We start from the raw sequence: 18,701 nt of genomic DNA, 5'->3' as shown, positions 1-18,701 counted from the left end.
TATCGATATAAGCGTCTTTTGGGTTGCACGCTCGTTTATTATTCAAAAAATATATCCCTTGGACAGCCAACCTTTTCTACCCCGAGACAAAGTTGAAATGCGACAATTTTAGCGTATCTCGACGACCTGCATACTTTAAAAAATAAAAAGAACCGAGTAAACACCCCTTTGGTTTGTCAGACAAAAAATTTTCTTCGCCATTTTTAAATACTTTGTATTTTAAATTTAAAAGATAAATAGTTTTTATATACTAAAATTGATAGAGTACGTAAACCTTTATTGATTTGGAAACCAACGTATTCACCTTGAATTGGTTTTAGTACTTTAGCGCTTTTATTTTTTAACGCAAACAAATTTTTTCCTTAGTTGACTAAGCAAACCCTTTCACCGTATTTTTTTCCTAAAAATTGAAATTTTAATAGACACAGCGGGTATTTTACATACCCTTTTGACCTATATTTTACAGTCTTTCTTCAGACCCAATGTCTTTTTTTTTTTGTTGGTTTTATTTTTTTGGAACACCGAGGCAATTTTTATTTTTTTTTTCTTAGACCCCCCAAAAAATAATAAACCAAAAACGGAGTGGGGCAAATAAAAAAAACATTAAAAAAAAACGACAACAAATTGACTTTTTTATCAGGTTTCTTTCCCTTTGTGAATAATTTTCCTCACTTTTGACTTTATTTTAAATATTTTCATTCCCCGTTTTTACGCGTTAGAAGGGCACCGAGTTGCAATAAACTTTCCCTTTAAAAAACGAGGAATGTTCCCGCTGAAATAATAAAGACTTTTAACGCTTTTAACTAAACTTTCCACTTTATAAATGACAAAAAATTAAATTTCCTGTTTCACCTTTAAAAACTCATACTTTAGGGGGGATTTTTAAAGATAACATTTTCAGTTTTAGTGACTATTGCAAAACCCCGCTTTTCCGTATCTTTTCCTAAATTATCAAATTTTTAAGGGAAACAGCGGGGTATTTTTCATATCCTTTTTACACCTTATTTGACAGCTTTCTTTAACCAATGTTTTTATTCCTTTTTTTATAGGAGATCACTCTTGGGCTATTTTTAAATTTTTTTTTACTTATACCCTTTCAAAACATAATAAAAACGTTAGAAAATAATTGAAATACGTACATATATGTAAATAATTTTTAAAACGTTTTAATTCTGTGAGAAATTAACTAATCGGGTAATAACTACTCCCCCGACTCACCCAAAATACCGGATTAAAACTATTAAAAAAAATTTTTGGGATTTAGGGAAAAAAACAATTGAAAGACATGGTCCGAATGTAATTATATTGGGCGGCCAAGTCCCAAGTGTTACTTTTTAAGCGGTTTTAACAGGTTTGTTTAAACCCAATTTAAAAATGAAGGTTGTTAAAAACATTTTTGTTCGGGCACTCGCTAGGGGAGGGAATAACTTAGAAAATATTTTACCTTTTAAAAAAGAGTATGGGTAAGAAATATTGTACTACTTTTGCCATTAAAACATCGTTCAACCTTTTGGAATTTTTGATTGGTGGGCACCAATCAGGGTTGAGACCGGAAAAAGAAAACACCGTAGACACGTTTTGTCCCATTTTTTCAGATTTTTTTGATGATGAAAGACATGTTATTCTAAATGTTTTACTATTAAACTTAAAATTGATTAGTTTGAAAAAGAAATGAAGTAGTCCCAGGTTTTCAACTAGCAGTTTGAAGAAAAACTAGTTTCTTTCAACGCTTTTTTTACAACCGCCACGTTTAGTTACAATTTAAACATTAATTTTAACGTACCTTTAAAATTACTTCAGTACTTTAAACGCTTTAGTTTTTTAGCGAAAAAAAATTCAGTTTAAATTTTGTACCCTTCAACGCTTTTTTTTTTAAAAATTTTTCGTTTTTTTAAAATAAAACAAACAAATTCGTTTTACCCCGAACAACAGTTTTTTCACACACCCCCCCAAAACTTTTTTCTTTTCAAACTTCCCAAAAAGGAACCCCCAAAAAACCGAAGCCACATTTTTTACAAAAGAAGTTCCCCCTGCACTTTTTACAACCCGACCGGGCCAGAAAAAAACTTGAAAACCACTAAAACCCAAAAAGGTTTTAAAAAAGAAAAAAAAAAACAAAGTTTCCCTCACCTATATTGTCAACAAAAAGGACAATCAAAAAAAAACCTTTTAAGATTTTTTAAAAAAAAGGGGCCGAAATAAATAAAATTTAAAACCCCGGGGAAAAACCCAAAACCGAAAAACGCAAAAACCGAACCTTTTAAAAATTTTTTTCCCTTCAATTACAGGGAAAAAGGAGAGCAAAACTAAAAATTTTTTTTGGGGGGGGGAAAAAATTTGGGGAAAGTGAGACGGCCCCGGGGGGAGGGGAGGGAAAAAAAGGGGAAAGAAAAGGGAAAAAAAAAAGAAGGGGGGGGGGCCAAAACAATACCCAACATTTGAATAAAACCGGGCCCCCGTACCGCCATAACGGGACACAAAGAAAAAAGGGTTGACAACCAAAAAACCACCACAAAAGGGTTTTTTTCACCCCCCACAAACCCCGGGCCGATTCCGGAAGGGAAAGGGGCCTAGAAAAAAGAAAAAAACAAAAACCCAAAAAAACGGAAAAGAAAACCCTTAACGCCCGGGGTTTCCCAAACACGAAAATTACCAACAAAAAACAAAAACAAAAAAAAACGCAACAACACAAAAAAATTTAAAAAAAAAAAAAATAAACCGTTTTCTAATTTTCGCCACAAATAAAACGGCCAAACAGACCCGCCGGTAAAATTTTGGCACCCCAAATTCCCCTTTAAAAAACGGAAAAAAAAACAAAAAACAAAAGCTTTTCAAACAGCCCCAAAGAAAACTGGGGAAAAAAAAAATTTTTTAAAACCCCCTTTTTTCCTCTAAAATTTCCCTTTGGTTTAAATTTTTTTATTTATTTTTTCCTTTTTCCCTATTATATTTAAAGGGTTTTTAATTGTTTTTGATTTTTTAAAATTTTAAAAAAAACCAAAAAAAATAAGGTGTATATTTTTTTTATTATTTAAAAAATGCAAGTTTTTTTTAAAAAAAAGGGGATTTGTTTTTGTTTACTTTTTTTTGGCAATTTTAAAAAAATTTTTAAATCCCAATTGCAAGAAAGGGATTAAGGGGGTTAATTTCCCCCCTGGGAAAAAGGGGAAAAAAACCAAAAAAATTTTTGGGTTTTATTTAAAAAATTTTATAAAAACCCCAAACCCTTAAATTTTTTACTCTCTAGTTTCCGTATATTGTTTTCCCTTAAAAAATTTTGAAAAAAATTTTAATATTTTTTAAAGAAAAATTTTTTTAATTTCAAAATTTTTTGGGTTCTGTGCGTTCGATATTATAATATTCGGCCAAAGTTCGATGTTATTCCTTTGTTTTCCTGAGATAAATTTTGGTCGAGTGTCTAAATATCATTATAAGTATTGGCAGAGAAATGAAAAATATGTACATGGAAAGTCAAACGTTTACTTTTCTGATGAAGCAGCCAAAGATTTGAATGTTGTTTACATAGTGGAAAATATTAGTAAATTTATGTTTGTGATTACCTCCCTTTATCGCTATAACTAAATGTTTTCGTCTTCTAAGGTTACACATTGTGGTTTATTATTTCATTTTTGACTGCTTTTGTTTGTACTGTATTATGCAGTAAATGACTTTGTAACTTTGTGTTAGATTTTATAAATTCTTAGACAGGAAAACCAAAAAGAAATCGCAGACGGCCTGTCGGAGGTATGTTCTTTTCAGTCATTTATTGCATAAGGTGGCGTATCAGTTTATTATAATAGAACAAAGGGCCGCAGCACCTTAGGTTGTAGTTTAGACAATTCTATATTATTGCTATATAGATCTTGAAATTTCGGACCACACTCCACAACGTTTACGCATTGAAGGTGATTAAGCCGGATTAATTGCTGCCCCGCTGCCCCGAATAGGAGGGGATTAAACCGGATTAGGGATTATGTCGGCTTAGGGATTAAGTCGGATTAAAATGCCCCGCTGCCCCGCTGCCCCGCTGCCCCAATGCACCAATGCCCCAATGCCCCAACTCTCCCCAACTCATTGTTATCTACTACTACTCATGTTTCAAATAGATATATTGTTTTCCGTTATAAAAATGCTTAGATAATCAAATTTATGCTGAATATTGTACTTAACTGAAATATATTTTAGGATTACAGAAATTTTGAAAAATGTTTAAAATAGCACCATATCTAAGGGCAAATTAAATTGAAACAAAGCTGGTGACCTAGTATTTTTATTTCATTTTTTAATACATCATAACATGATCTTTTAATACAAAACATTTCATCAAAATCTATTATAGAGAAAAAAATTACGAAACTGTAGCGAGCGTCCTTAAGCATGTTTCAAAATAATATATATATCGGTTCGAGAGATACTGAATAAAAACAATATGTTAATAACGACAACGGAAATAATTTTGTGAAAAGAAAAGTAAGAATTATGAGATCTGGTATGTGAAGTGGTCTTACAATCCTTAAAGCCTCTTTTAAGTTTCAAATTAATATCTTATTTATACCAAATGAGACGGAGCATTTTAAGTGCAAAATGGAAGATAATTTTATAAAAAAAAGAGTTACGAAACTTTATACGTGTCTATGTTTCATGATCCCTCAAGCCTGTTTCAAGGTTACAAATCATCTGTACTGTTTCTTTTGTTATTGAAGGAAACATTTCGGGATGGGAAATGTTTTGAAGTGCATGAAATTCAGGGTATGGAAACATTGCGTGACACTGTACTTTTCAAAACATCGTTACCGGTTCCAGATATATTCAAGGAAAAAACATTTGGACGGACGGACGGGATAATTTTGGAGTGTAAAAATGGAAGCATTTTTGCAAAAAAGAAATGTTAAGAGTTATGGAACCTTGTAAGAGAAGTTTGTCTCCTGAGGCCTGTCTTAAGTTTCAAGGTAATAACTGTATCGGTTGCAGAGATAATAAAGGTATATCATTCAGGACGAAAGATTGACACAACGTGATTCCGATGTAGCTCAACCTCCCACGGAGTCCAAAACCTTGTTTGTTGGGAGATATGATAACTTTTTTACCCATACAGTTAATAAAAAGAATTCAAATCCTTATAAAAGGATTGTAACTTGCTCATTAAGTCATTATGAATACATACAACTGGTTTAAGTTTCTAACCTGTATACCGACTTATAGAAATTAGAAATATAGAACACAACGTAAATGTAGTAGAGAACCTGATAATGTCTGTCATTCTTTCTTTGAACTTTCAAAATGCCCCCATCATCACATGACAGAAAATCTAAAAACCGTGGTGAGTGGCAGCTATTTATGGAGAACACGTCAGCACCAGCCCGAATTATTAAACTACATATACACTGCGCATACCCATGGTTACATGTATCGGTCTTCATTAAGATCTAAAATACAAGACGATTCAATGTTACTCATATTTTCAAATTAAACATTCAAATATTGTGGTACGTGACTCGTCAGCTTTTTTCAATTTTACCTATTTGCTGTAACAATTCAAATAGCGAGGCGAAAATAGTCTATTACGTCACCCTCTTTCTAGATGTAATTAAGTAAAAGCAAACGATATACTAGTTATGAATATGAAATATATTCTATTGTAGTCCATTTATGGAGTAAATAAATTATTACGTTAAGTAAATAACAGAAAGATCACAGCAGCGACCTGAATTACACATAGCAATAATTTAAGACCTTTCTTATTATGACGACAAAAGCGTCCTGTTATGGCTTGAAACAAAATCATGCAATCATTCTACATACTGAAAAGGCAGATGTATATGAAATTTTAAGAATACATGTACTGCAAACGGTCTTACGTTTAAAGTCTGAAGAATGTTTTCTTGCAAACACTTAATGAATGTCCCCTTAATTCCATACATTGTTTTGTGACTGCCTCTACAGCATTGCTATGTGTTTTGTATTAGTATAGTCAAAATTTGTAGGCTACTTTTAACGACAGAATCAGTTATAAATCAGAAACATTTTTATAGATATGAGAATGGTCTTTATGAACTTTTATTTTCTTAAAAACGTGTCTTCGTCTTACCTCTATATTGTATTTTGTATTTCTGTACATCAAATATTCACCCTTATCTTGGCATTCATAGTTGCTATAAAATAATTATCAAAATTTAATATGAAAAATAAGATCATATTTCAACAATAAAAGTCATATAAAGACATCTTGCAAACACCTAACAGACTGAAATTAAGAAATCGAACTCATGCTTCTACTCGTATAATTCATTTATTTTCAATTAGCCCATGCGAAATATTACTGCTCTAATGTTCAAAACAAATACTCATGTCAGTTCACATCAATTCTTAAAAATATCTTATGAAGTAAAACACAAAAATCAATTATAACATACATCTAGTATCCGTATGGGTCCTAAAACTCGTTTTTCAAGGATAAATAAAGCATATTCGAGCATAACTTTAATGTCTCGGTTTGATACAATGACGTCTAACACGATATATAACAATTTAATTACGTTTTACTGTACCTATATTTTTGTCTGTCTTACTCCCTAAGATTAAATCATAACTTTCTACAGCCATGTGTACTCATTTTATGAACAGTTAGAAATCGAAGTAATTACCTAATTCTATTCGCGTGTCAGTTGATTTCCTGTCACAAATTTGATCTTGCAATATAACTATCATTACGTTTGTTTAAATTCATGTTAATAACTAAAAAGCCATACTATCCATCTGCAGTTTGCATGTGAGGGTCCACATGCGCGTAGCACAGTTTCTTCTCGTACACTTTGTTATTTGTGACGGCGACCTTAGAAACAAATTATAAGATAATGTTGTAAGCAATCTGACAAAATATATTACGTTCAACTCTTAAAGAAGTTTGAAAACTGTATAGACAGACATATACGCTTTCAATAAAATACATAAAGTCAAATGAAGATTTAATGAAAACCTGCGGCTTGTAAGTTCGTACATTTACGGCATGAAAATGGAGTATGCTTCAACTGAAAAGGAATGCTTACTTGACCAAAGATATAAAGAAAGAGAAGCCTGCATATACCGTTACTGATTATTGATTTCGTATCGCAATTAATCTAAGAAATTGGGGCATGCAGCGTTTTTGTCTGCATATATATATAGAAACAGCAAGTCATTAAACCTTGATGTTATCAGGTTGATATTCATTCCACCACTTGTGTCCAAAGTCAGATGACGCCTTCAGCTGTAAGGTGAACTCACTTTCGTCGCTGTAGTTAATGTCTACCGTGCTTACATCGAATGTGTACACTTTTTTGTAATCCCACACCTCACCTTCCTTAATCCCCTAGAAAAAGTATATAATTATGATAAATTACTGTAAAAATGATTGCAATATTAGTAATTCCTGACTGAATTCAAGCTTTTGTTTACGTAAAAAACATATTTTAAGCTTAAAAACAGAAACTCTTCAATCGTGTATAATTATGTGTATGTGTACATAAACAATATATACCTTGAATACTTTGAGTCAAGATAAGGATATATCACTTAGGGAAGTGTCCTTTTACATCTTGCCAATCGCTAAGGTGATTATGTCATAGACTAGCAGACAAACCATGTTGATTGTCATTTGTTAAACCGTATAGTTGCCGAGACCTTTAAATCTCACAAATAAAATTTCCCTATACTACCTTGCCTTAATGATTCATATACCGATAATTTGTAAAATGTAAGATCAATAATTTCAGTGACCAAGCAAATCAATCAATGCTTTTATTAGCAGCTCGTATAAGCTCCAACTACCTTAAAGGTATTTCCAGGCAGTAACACTGAGCCTCGTATGTCGGTAAGCTGAAACTCTCCTGCTGCCTGAATAGCTTAACAAACTGTGTGTTGCAACTAAGCTTCCAAATGTTCAGCTTATAATGCTGTAGTAAGAAGATAACTTAAACAAAATCAAACGTTGGACGCCGGTACACATAGCCCGAGGTAGGAAAGAGAAGTAGAGGTATCGTTGAAATAAAGTTTAATCAAGAACAATTATCTAGTGCAAACAGATGAGATATTACTCTCTTGCTTTGACAGACCATCCAGTCAAACATTTTGACATCAAAATATTTGCTACTATATAACTGGGAATGTTTAAAACATTTGACTGTCATTTAAGCAGTCTTAATTCACGCTTAACCATCGTATATGACACTTACACAATATAGATAGATTTTAGTATTCACACATGCGTTAAGTTTTGATATTTCCTGCAGACATGGTAAGAAGAATTCAAATGTTTGAGAGTTTAATAGAATAAAATCAGCTTGTCAACACATTACCGATGCTCAAAATTGATTGAAAATAATCTAATCCAAGTATAACATTATAATGAATGAAAATATGCAATGTCATACTTAACCCCGAGTTAAACTATAAGAATTATTCTAATAAATACTGACAGTCAGTGAGTTATATCATATCAGCTAAAATAACTCTATTTCGACTATTACTGTAAATATATAAAGGGACGTTTGTTTTACAGAAGATGAAGCATATTTGTTTATTTCATTGTAAGATTTAAATATCTTTTATCTGTCAGGTGTAATATTTCACTTCTATCTGTGTAAAGCAAGATATAAATATACTAGGAATTCTGTGTTCGTTGATAATCGTCAGCTTCAACAAAAAAAGATAAAAGCGATCTGTATTGTTCTACGGGATGTGCTTTTAGCTTGTCGCCCAAATATTTCTTGTTACTTAAATATGCCTCTTACATATTCTACTGTAACAGAAGCATTTCTAAATGATGTTGTACCGCATAAGTATTAGTATTTAAATTAACTAAAATAAAAGCTAAGAACACATTTCTACCAGAATAAACCGTAACACAACAATTTAACAACATTTATTTCAAATGAGCACTTACAACTAGGTTAATCATGTTTCCGTGTTACGTACTGCAGAATGTATATAAAAGCGTATTTCCGTTAACGATCGCTTGACTGTAAAGATTGCTTTTTTAAAAAACCTTTCTGATAATAGCCTAGGGATATGGTTTGGCGTTGTCCGTCCGTCCGTGCGTCTTTCCGTCCTTCTGTCCGGAGCCATATCTAGGATGCGGTTTAGGCGGTGCCTGACTGTTGTTTTTTCCTGCTTATGTGTGTGTGTATATGTATCTATGCGTGTGTGTCATGGGCGGTGCCCCACAGTGATGTTTTTTCTTGCTTGTCTGTTTGTTTATCTGTGCATATCAGTTACATGTGTGTGTGTGTGTGTTTTTCTTTTGTACGTACGTGTCTGCGACGTTGTAGGAATACTACGTTTAAGGAACGTGGCTTTTCCTGTTTAATATTCATCCTTGCTCTACCGACCCTTTTATCTACCCCTTACCACCCAACCCCCATTTTCTGTATTTTGCATATATTTATAATGGACTTGTTGTTGGAATTTTGAAGCAACCCGTCTACAATATGTTTCCGTTACAGCTTCTTTTGTTGTGGGCCTACTTTGCGATACATGGCTCTATGACTGTGTTTTGGGTGCTTTGTGCTTCCGGAAAATCTACCCTTACCTTTGATCTTGGAATATCTAAATAAAACTTCATATACATGTTCACCACTATAGAGAAATGCGGCCCGTCAAGTTTAAGTCAGATTGCCTACATGTTTGTAACCCAAGAGTTATGGCCCTTACTAGTTTCTAGTGTAAACTAATAATGGGTACTATAAGTATGGCAATTTCTGTTTCATAACTTGTGACATATTGGAACTAGCTCTATGAAACTTAAAATAAATTTAGATCACCATAATTTGGTAGCGCACATACAGTTTCGTCAGGATCTCTTTAGTAACTTCAGAGTTGTTGCCCTTTAATTCACATACTTGTACAAACTAACCAATTTATAGAATTTCATTAAACTTCTTTCATTTTTTTCGACATTATTTGCTTCTTAGTAACATCCTAAACGTTTTGCCGCATATATTTCTCTGCCTTTACTCACCACAAACCCATTTGGTAGGGGATACCAATTCATCGAATTTACTTGTTTATAATTAGTTCATTCGCAACTCCTTAGACATTTAATTCCACAAGAACTTAATGTTTTTTGTACACTGAACACATTTATACTACCAACAACACAAGACACAAACAACTTAGATAGAATTAAAAAAGTTATTACGAGTAAATTTTATTTGTAATAAAAGTAAAATGCCTACTGTAATATCAAGACCACATCTTCTGCTGTCCTTCACTTGAACTACATTTGCTCTTCCACATGTATACCCGTTTGGGTCGAACATATTGAGCCCCATGTCACAAGCCGGGTTTTGTGGATGGCTATTGTAACGACAACCTACAGGAACAGTCACTTGAAAATTAACCCTTGACGTGTTATCCTTTGGGAGGTCAACCCTTGGATTTAAAACCTAAAAGAATATTATTGTCATTGTAGATTTACTGTTACATCGTCAAATCTAAACTTACGACCAGTTCGTTTCACTAAACCTGGGATATAAGCGGCAAGAAAAAATGTTCGTTGGTATTTTAACAAGCGGTCACGTGAGCTGCAAGTATATTATTATTATTATTATTATTATTATACCAGATTTATATAGCACCCTTTGCATGATAAACACGTTCAAAGGCGCTTTACATAGCACAAACGCAGCCACACAGGGCGCAAAATTCATCCTCTTCTAGTACAGGCACAGAGCGATCTGACCACAGGGAAAGATAACTCATTTCTAATTTGTTACAATTTCTTTTTTAACCTGTTCCAAATAAGTTAACAAAGTTTTCTTGTTGTGTGTACTACCTTTACTGGTATTAAATTTCGAAAATATAAGAGTGGCCGCTTAGCTTATATCGCAAGAACGGTTCACCTTAGTGAATGCTGAATAGACATAGGCAGTGATGGGAAAGGAAACAAATGCATAGCCTTTTGTCAGAGGCAAACTGGCGTAAGCCGCAAAATGTGAAACAAACTGGCACATGTATAAACACGGCGTTAATGTATTGTTTTCCTTTTTTCCTTTTAAGTAACACCGACACAGTTCGTTCTTGTGATTTTAGATTTTCAAGCCTTTACTGGTAGACCCCAAGTACCACTCCATGCTATATTGCAAACAGGGGCGGACAGCTAAATAGAATAACAGACCTTCAACAAGCCACTTGCATGACTTCTCCACATTATGAAAAATACTGTGTTAAGGAAGCATACTTGATAATCGTGATATACTCAATTTTATTTTACAGCAAAACAGCCGTCTTATTATCAGCTATGTTATGTAAAAGTTTTGTAAAACAATCTCACCTTTATCCCAGCAAAATAATCTGGACTTGAAACCATTTTTGTTGCACGGCCAGTTTTGTCTTGTGACACGCGGACTCCGCATTTAAGCTGAAACAACACACGATATGAAATGAAGTTTTAGCTAAATTTTGATTACTCATTAACCTGAATATTCACAACAAGGATAAAGTTCCAGCAGGAATATCCACGTTCCAAAAATGCAGCCATCCAAAATAAAACCCTACATCAGTGTATGTATGGATGTGTAAATGGTTGACCTTTACGCAAAAATATATAGTCAAGAGTAAAACAATATGGCAACAAAGACAAAGCAAACTAATAAAAAATACAGAGGACCAAAGACTGGGAACGGTCGGTGACAAAACATCACTGAATGTAAAAACTGGTTAATGATGCGCACTAAATCTCACTCTTAACCCGAACGATGTTCCAAAGTTGAAGAACAGTGTAAAAAAAGTTATTTCCACAAGATTAATCTCTAACAAACATCATAGCAACAAAAAGCAATATATGTAAACAAACTTTTGTAAAATGGTATGTTAAACCGGACCTAAAAATCATATAAACACGTATATTGGCAGAAAGCAGAGTAATTAAGGGCCCTTAAACAGAATCAAAACAAATTAGTCTATCGTGGAGTATTCAATCTGATCCATTATACACAATTAGACAGGAATGATTAGCATCCAGCTGCTAAAGGGCTGAACATCAAACATTTGGTGTGTCCGAAAACAATCAGGTCTTAGCCTCTTATAAAACGTTTTACAGTTTTAACTAAATACAGTATGAAAGTTGCCATAACACACAATATTTAATTTTGTTAATAACATCACCATAGAAGACAGATGTTGATATAAGCGAACAGGGAGCAGTCTAGAGAGAGTGTGTGGTATTTCAATAGTTCCTCTATATCAATATGCCGGTCTGGTCTTTGCGATTGCACAAGAAGCTGCATAGCAATATTACTTTGTTGTTTATATTGCACAACTTTGTGAAGTGAAGTCGGCAAATAACAAAGTTGTGCAGTATAAATATCAAGATAATATTGCTATGCAGCTTCTTGTGTAATCGCAAAGACCAGACCGGCAGATTGTTTTAGAGGAACTATTGAAATACCCAATGACAGCCGATTGGAAGGCGTTTCTCACAAATGATGAGAACTAGCAACAACTAGGTCAGGTTATGTGCAGGTCCTGGGAGAGCAACGAATATGCAAAGAAACTAAAGGGGAGGAAAGTTATCTTTATATGTGACAGTGAATCATATCAATACACGTCAACAGACTGCGAAACAACAGAAAAATCAACTATTGAAACTCTGAAATCTACGCAGGAGGAAAAAGACACCAGAGTTGTTTTGTATGCGTTCTATTGAAAAGACTATGGCTACAAGAATATTCAAATTCGTACCACAGATAGTGACATATTCTTCATACTTCTTTTTCTATATTGACAAATTTGAAGGATGCAAAATACTTTTCGACACTGGTTCTGGTAACAATAGAAAACTTTAGAACATGGAAGAAGTAGCTAGAGGCTTAACAGAAGAGTACAGATCTGCACTTCTTGGACTTCATGAATACTGCGGCTGTGACACCACCATTGCCTTCAGAGGGAAGGGACATGAGAAACCAATAAAAGTGATGGAAAAGAGACCCTGCGGAAAAATTCATGGACAAACCATGGTATAACCATGGTTAAAACATGGTAAATGGCCATGTTTCGGATATGATATAGATACATTATGACCATGGTTGAAACATGTTTTGACCAGGTGTCGCAAATGGAACATTACCACATCGAAGTTGGAATATGGTCACAAGAAATTGTAAACTGACAATGATATGAACGTGTCGTCTGAGAGCGATCCGGCAATGATTTGGACAGGTTCTAATCAGTTCCAGATCATTTCAGCAATATCATGGACAATTCATAGTCATATCACGGATAAGACATGTCTGTTATAGCCATGATGTGACAATGTTTCATTTGCGATACCTGGTCAAACCATGTTTTAGTCATGGCCAGATTATGGTCAAATTGAAGCCATTCAGGCCTTTTACCATTTGCCCGAAACGGCTTTAATCATGGTTTTACCATATTTTAACCATGGTTTGTCCATGAATTTTCCACAGGGTCCTAATTACCTTTGGTTTTGGACAAGAACTTGAAGAAGATTTTCAAAGTTTTCCCTATAAGTCTATGTGACCCCTAGAGTGGGGCCATATTTGACCCTAGGGTGATAATTTAAACAATCCTGGTAGAGGACCACTAGATGATGCTACAAAAGCCCTATGACCTGTGGTTTACGACAAGAAGATTTTTAAAGTTTTTCCTTTCGGTTGCCATGGCAACCAGAGTGCTGCTTGAATTTCAATTTTTTGAATAATTTTGAAAGGGGGCCACCCAAGGATCATTCCTGTGACGTTTGGTATAATTCTGCCCAGTGGTTTTGAATTTTTTGTAGCAATTGTTGACTGTCACACGACGCACGACGGACATTGAGCGGTCACAAAAGCCCATCATGAGCCTTTGGCTCAGGTGAACTAAGAAAAAGGTGCTATTATAGAATCTATTCACTTGTTAATTCAGTCAAAGTCTTCCTTCTGTTAGTTTTCACCACCTGTAATAGCATCTTATCTCACACTTGTCTTCTTTTTTTACATTTCCCCACCCGCTTGTTTACATCAATGTTTTCTAAATTTTCAGCATTGTTTGAAACGATCTATTTTCAATTATTCTGCAATTTTCTTGTTCATGTAATGATAATATGGTATTTTCATAGATGGAGTCAAATCTTCGATCCATGTCACTTTGCAGACGCAATATGTAAACACCAGTTATTTCCCTTTTAGAATCTTTAGATGCTAATATAGATTGTTACCCTGAAACATTATCCTACCCTTAATAGGATTTCAATTGCAGCAAATTTCATTGAAATTTCACCTAATTTTTATCATTTTGGTAAATTTCACCCGTTTCAGTAATTTTGGTGATATTTTCACTGGGGCAAAACAAGTCAATTTGAAAAGAATATGAGTTGAGAACATGAGGTGACCATAATATGACCATGAAATTCAATCAAAGTCAAAATATTGCTACTTCAACAAACATGATTTCACCATGATCTGGAAGTGAAATATTTTCATGGTATTAATATGACAATAATTTGACAATGGCCAAAACAGGTCTATATCCCTGACTACGTTTATCATTGATATGGACATGGTCAAATCATAGTTGCAACATGGACATTTCATTACCATTGATTTTTATGATTGACAAAACAAATCCATTTCATTGTCGGCCATGGTTCAAACATGGTCATCAATGATATGGCAATGGTCATAAACGTAGGGGACCGAGAAGTATAGGCTCAATTGCTGATTAAGGAAACAAATGGACTGTTTCAGATGACATTGTTTCTTAAATGGACTTGTTCACATGTGCCATGTATGGAAATGAAAGAGATCTGCGATGACAGCCCAGATGCATCCAAGAATGTTGATTTTTCTGTGTTGCCTCCATGTAAGAAATGCCTGATTCAATACAACCGTAGAGTGAACTATCAGGTCGGGATATGGAAGCACTCACACATATCTGATCCTGATATTCATCAGGCATCAGAGGATTATGGATGGACAAAGGATGACACAGGCCTGATTGAACCTTTATGGTTTTAAGGGGACATACTGCCGCCACAGATGGTTGGTGTACTGGAAGAGATGATAACTGAGCTTGGAGGAGACGACGATACAGATGAAAGTGATACCGAGACTGAAGTTGAGTGTTTTGAACTGATTTGGATGAAGATATTTGAGCTGTGTGGTTCTTGTATATCATTTTGTATAACGTATACATGTATCTTCTATGTTACTAAAAGCGCTGGAACACGTTAGGTTTAGCTGGATTTTCCTACAACATACATAGTTGCTCTTATTTTTTGCCGATGTTAAACTGTTAACCATTAACGTCATTACAGATACAAAAGAATGTGTTTTGAGTCAACACTTGTTAATTCATGATGAAATAAAAGACTACATACCGTGAATCCAAGGGGTATTTTATCATTTCTATGCATTGTTTTTTCCGAGATTACTAATGTCTCAGTGTCCTGTGAAGGCCCAAGCACTTTGTAAAGACGACTATTTTTGTACCTTTGTGTAAATAATTAATGTAAAATTAGTAAATGAAATTTAAAACAAAACAAAAAATATCAAAAACAAAATAACAGCATGCTTTAAAACAACTTTCCCTTTTCTGAAATAAATTTTAGCAATATTCATACGACTGCTTTAATCTGCATTGAAATGCGACATTATGGTATATATATTTGTCGGAAGTTTTGTTTTATGTTATTTTTCAACATGAACGTGTTACAAATGGATCCACTGTTTATGTTAGATATATTTCATGTAGATTTCGATTTCTCAAGAGTGCTGTGTTGGTAGCATAAAAATGTATTAAGCTACCAATGATGACAGTATATACTGTGTTAGAAAAGAAATGTAATATTTTATATCAATGAACGGAATAGAAATAGTTCCCTTGACTGTGAAAAGTACATTCAAACTTCACGAAAGGGGTGTAATTTGTAGTATCAAATAATTTGCCATTATCATGGATCTGTTTGTCTTCTTTATCAAAATCTAGTATCGGCTTCACAATAACACTACCAAGTTGGACGTTTGTCGGTGGGTCTGAAAATTCTTTAGAAGAAAACTTTATGTACTGTAAAGAACATATGAAATATTACACATACATCTAGTTTGGACTTGAGCAATATATTTTCTGTCTTGGACAAGAAAAGTAAAAGAATTAGTACGGAGAAATTTCAAACTATCAACGATTTTTCACCGAGAATTTCCCGTGTAAAACGTGTTAGAACAATATCTTTTCTTGCAATGCACGCAATATGACATAAATTGGAAATAAAAGTGTAAAACTAGACACATGTAACAATGAAATACACGAAATATAGCGATCTTCTCCAAAGAACAACAAGAGAGTTAAGTGCCAATACACAATTTTAAAATATTCTTTGTCAGTTATATCCAAACTGAAACTATCATAACCACGATATACAATGTTTTAGTGTGTTAATTCTTTTTCAGGAAGTAAGTAATGACTTTGAACATGAACCATTCAAAGTTACATTACCTACCGATTCATTTCGCGATTTTCTGTGATGAAAGTGTGCATGTTTTCATCAACATTCTAAAATTTCTTCTTTTTTTTAATGGCAGCAATCAGCATCTAGCAGTCTAGATTATTGACTACACTTTTTTGCTTTTAATTTGCAAAATAGAGGATTATACAGCAGAAGTGTGTCTGTTTAACATGAATAATAAAATACAAATCTAAACAAGACAAATGGATATACATAAAATATTAAAAGGCGCATAAATATTGATTTACTCTTTAATTTGAACATGTTACATAGCAAAGTGTTGTTGAAAGAAATGTGTTTTAACAGACTTTAATAGTAGCCTGTGTGTCGACATCCTTAATCCTGATGGACATAGAGTTCCATAGTCTGGGAACCTAGTTCGCAATTCTTCACTGTTCAATATTTCGATTGTCTTTTGATCAACGAATGCCTCGACAAAATCATTTTCCCGCATTATGTATAAAAGTACTTGAGAAAGTCAAAAACATGTAGACGTTAGACTTTCTGTACCTCAACAATTCCGTTCAATAATAACTAAAATGTAAAAAAAAATCCTTATCGTAATAGACCGAATATAATACCTCTTTGCGAGTACGATACCAAAAGGATATAGCTTAAACGTATTTTTCTAAAATATACATTTCACTAAAATGTCAACTTACTTGCATTGCTGTTCTGTATTGAAGGTGGGTCTGTAAAATTAAAAAAGAACATAAATCGATCTTACGAACAGAACTTGATGCCCTTGTAAGCAAAATCCACGCAACATATAATTGTCTTATTCCTCATCATATATTTTTAAACACATAGTTTATTGTTTATATTAGCTGGCTACATTTAAGGTACATGAATGTGATAAGCCGTTGGCCTTGCTTTACTTTAAATTGATATTTAATTTTCATTTTCTTGTATTCAAAACGGAAATGAATAAAGAAAACATACTAACCAAAACAGTATGATGCATGTTGTTTCGTTGATTCAAGATAATATTGTACTCTCTGGTGGCATTTTCTCAATTTTATATTGTACTTAATATCACAGTTGTCAAATGTGCTGCGTAAACACGCTTTAACAGCCACAGGTGTACTGGTAAGTTTCTTAACGTCTGGATGTGTGCCTTTTTAAATAGTAAAAATACATAATATTAAATTTACGTAACATGCAGTTAAGACATTAATTATGGCTTGCGCTGGTCAATATCAGTTTACAATTATCGGTTTATTTTTATTTATAATAATAATTGTAAAAGCATTTGTAAACATACTTTTCTGAATAATCATACAGGTATGTGGGATTGAATAGTTTGTTTCATTATCTGAAGAAAATACAGTATAATAATATACGAATAATTCGTAAATTTTAGAATGTCGGTAAAATTATTGAAAAAAGATTATTAGGATTTTACATGCGAATTGTCATATATTTAAGACAATTAAAAGAATTAAAAAATGTGATAAATAACGTGATTTCCTAAAACTGAGATAGTAATACCCAATGCCTTCTTGTATATTACAAAATATCCGGCTTACCTTTTATATAAATAGGTTCATATCCTCCACAAGTAAAATCATCAGGCATATTTGTAGAGTCCGGCATCAAATACTGTTGGTCGTATTTTGTAACGTCATACCATTGGTCAACAAGAAAAAAATCATTCACATAAGGATCAACACTTCCATCTGCTATATAATTTCTCGCCCGCCTTTCCAGCTCCGGAAGTAAGGTGCTGTTGCATGCTAAATATATACAAAATATATGACTCGGGAATTAAATTACGTTTAAGGACTATGTATCGATCTTTAAAATGAATACTTAAGTTTTCCAATAAAATATAATCACATGAAGTTGTGAACTTTAATGGCAACCCTTATACTGACCTAATGCAACCAGTAAAATATTATACGAAAACGCTGCTTTCAGATACATCTCAGTCCTAAGCGTATAATGTACTCAAACATTGAAAATCCTTTTGATTTATATACTACGACATTAATCACGTGATATTTGACCCTATCTCCGCTATCTTTCAGAGTTCATATATCCCGCTTGATTATTTTGTTCTTGGTAGTGATGATGGTTTTAGTAAAATATGTTCTAAAACATTAAAGATATAAGATAATGTCTTTATTTAACTCACCTTTTGCAAGTTCTCAATGTTGACTACATTTTAAGAGCTCAGATGTTAACAGAAATATACTACACGAAAATAACGTGAATTTTACAT

General features: G+C 33.4%; 1 protein-coding gene across 2 annotated transcripts; it reads right to left on the bottom strand.

The window, feature by feature from the left end:
* Positions 1-4,208: 4,208 nt before the first annotated feature.
* On the bottom strand, positions 4,209-18,415 carry LOC128556027 (uncharacterized). 2 transcript variants are annotated; one of them, XM_053539926.1, is made up of 11 exons: positions 18,355-18,415; positions 18,007-18,213; positions 17,424-17,594; positions 17,140-17,169; positions 15,353-16,016; positions 11,309-11,395; positions 10,212-10,421; positions 7,184-7,348; positions 6,750-6,832; positions 6,089-6,152; positions 4,209-5,426 (listed from the first exon to the last, which is right to left on the bottom strand). In XM_053539926.1, exons 5-11 carry the CDS (start codon positions 15,386-15,388, stop codon positions 5,172-5,174), a joined length of 900 nt encoding a protein of 299 aa, XP_053395901.1. In that variant the 5' UTR covers positions 15,389-16,016; positions 17,140-17,169; positions 17,424-17,594; positions 18,007-18,213; positions 18,355-18,415; the 3' UTR covers positions 4,209-5,171. The 2 variants fall into 2 exon arrangements, with proteins under 2 accessions (XP_053395901.1, XP_053395900.1); XM_053539925.1 differs by having other exon boundaries at positions 15,353-17,169.
* Positions 18,416-18,701: the final 286 nt, after the last annotated feature.

Source organism: Mercenaria mercenaria, chromosome 3 (genome assembly GCF_021730395.1).
Source record: "Mercenaria mercenaria strain notata chromosome 3, MADL_Memer_1, whole genome shotgun sequence".
NCBI classification, from domain to species: Eukaryota; Metazoa; Mollusca; class Bivalvia; order Venerida; family Veneridae; genus Mercenaria; species Mercenaria mercenaria.
The sequence above is the reverse complement of the archived record's forward strand: the minus strand, read 5'-3'. Positions and strand labels throughout refer to the sequence as shown.

What these genes read in the sequence shown, in the direction of transcription:
- LOC128556027 (XM_053539925.1), bottom strand. Translation starts at nt 15,388, where the DNA reads ATGCATAGAAATGATAAAATACCCCTTGGATTCACG. An exon ending in ATTATTTTGCTGGGATAAAG is followed by an intron (nt 10,422 to 11,308) that starts GTGAGATTGTTT and finishes ATATTCTTTTAG; the next exon opens with GTTTTAAATCCAAGGGTTGA. An exon ending in ATCAACCTGATAACATCAAG is followed by an intron (nt 6,833 to 7,183) that starts GTTTAATGACTT and finishes TTTGTTTCTAAG; the next exon opens with GTCGCCGTCACAAATAACAA.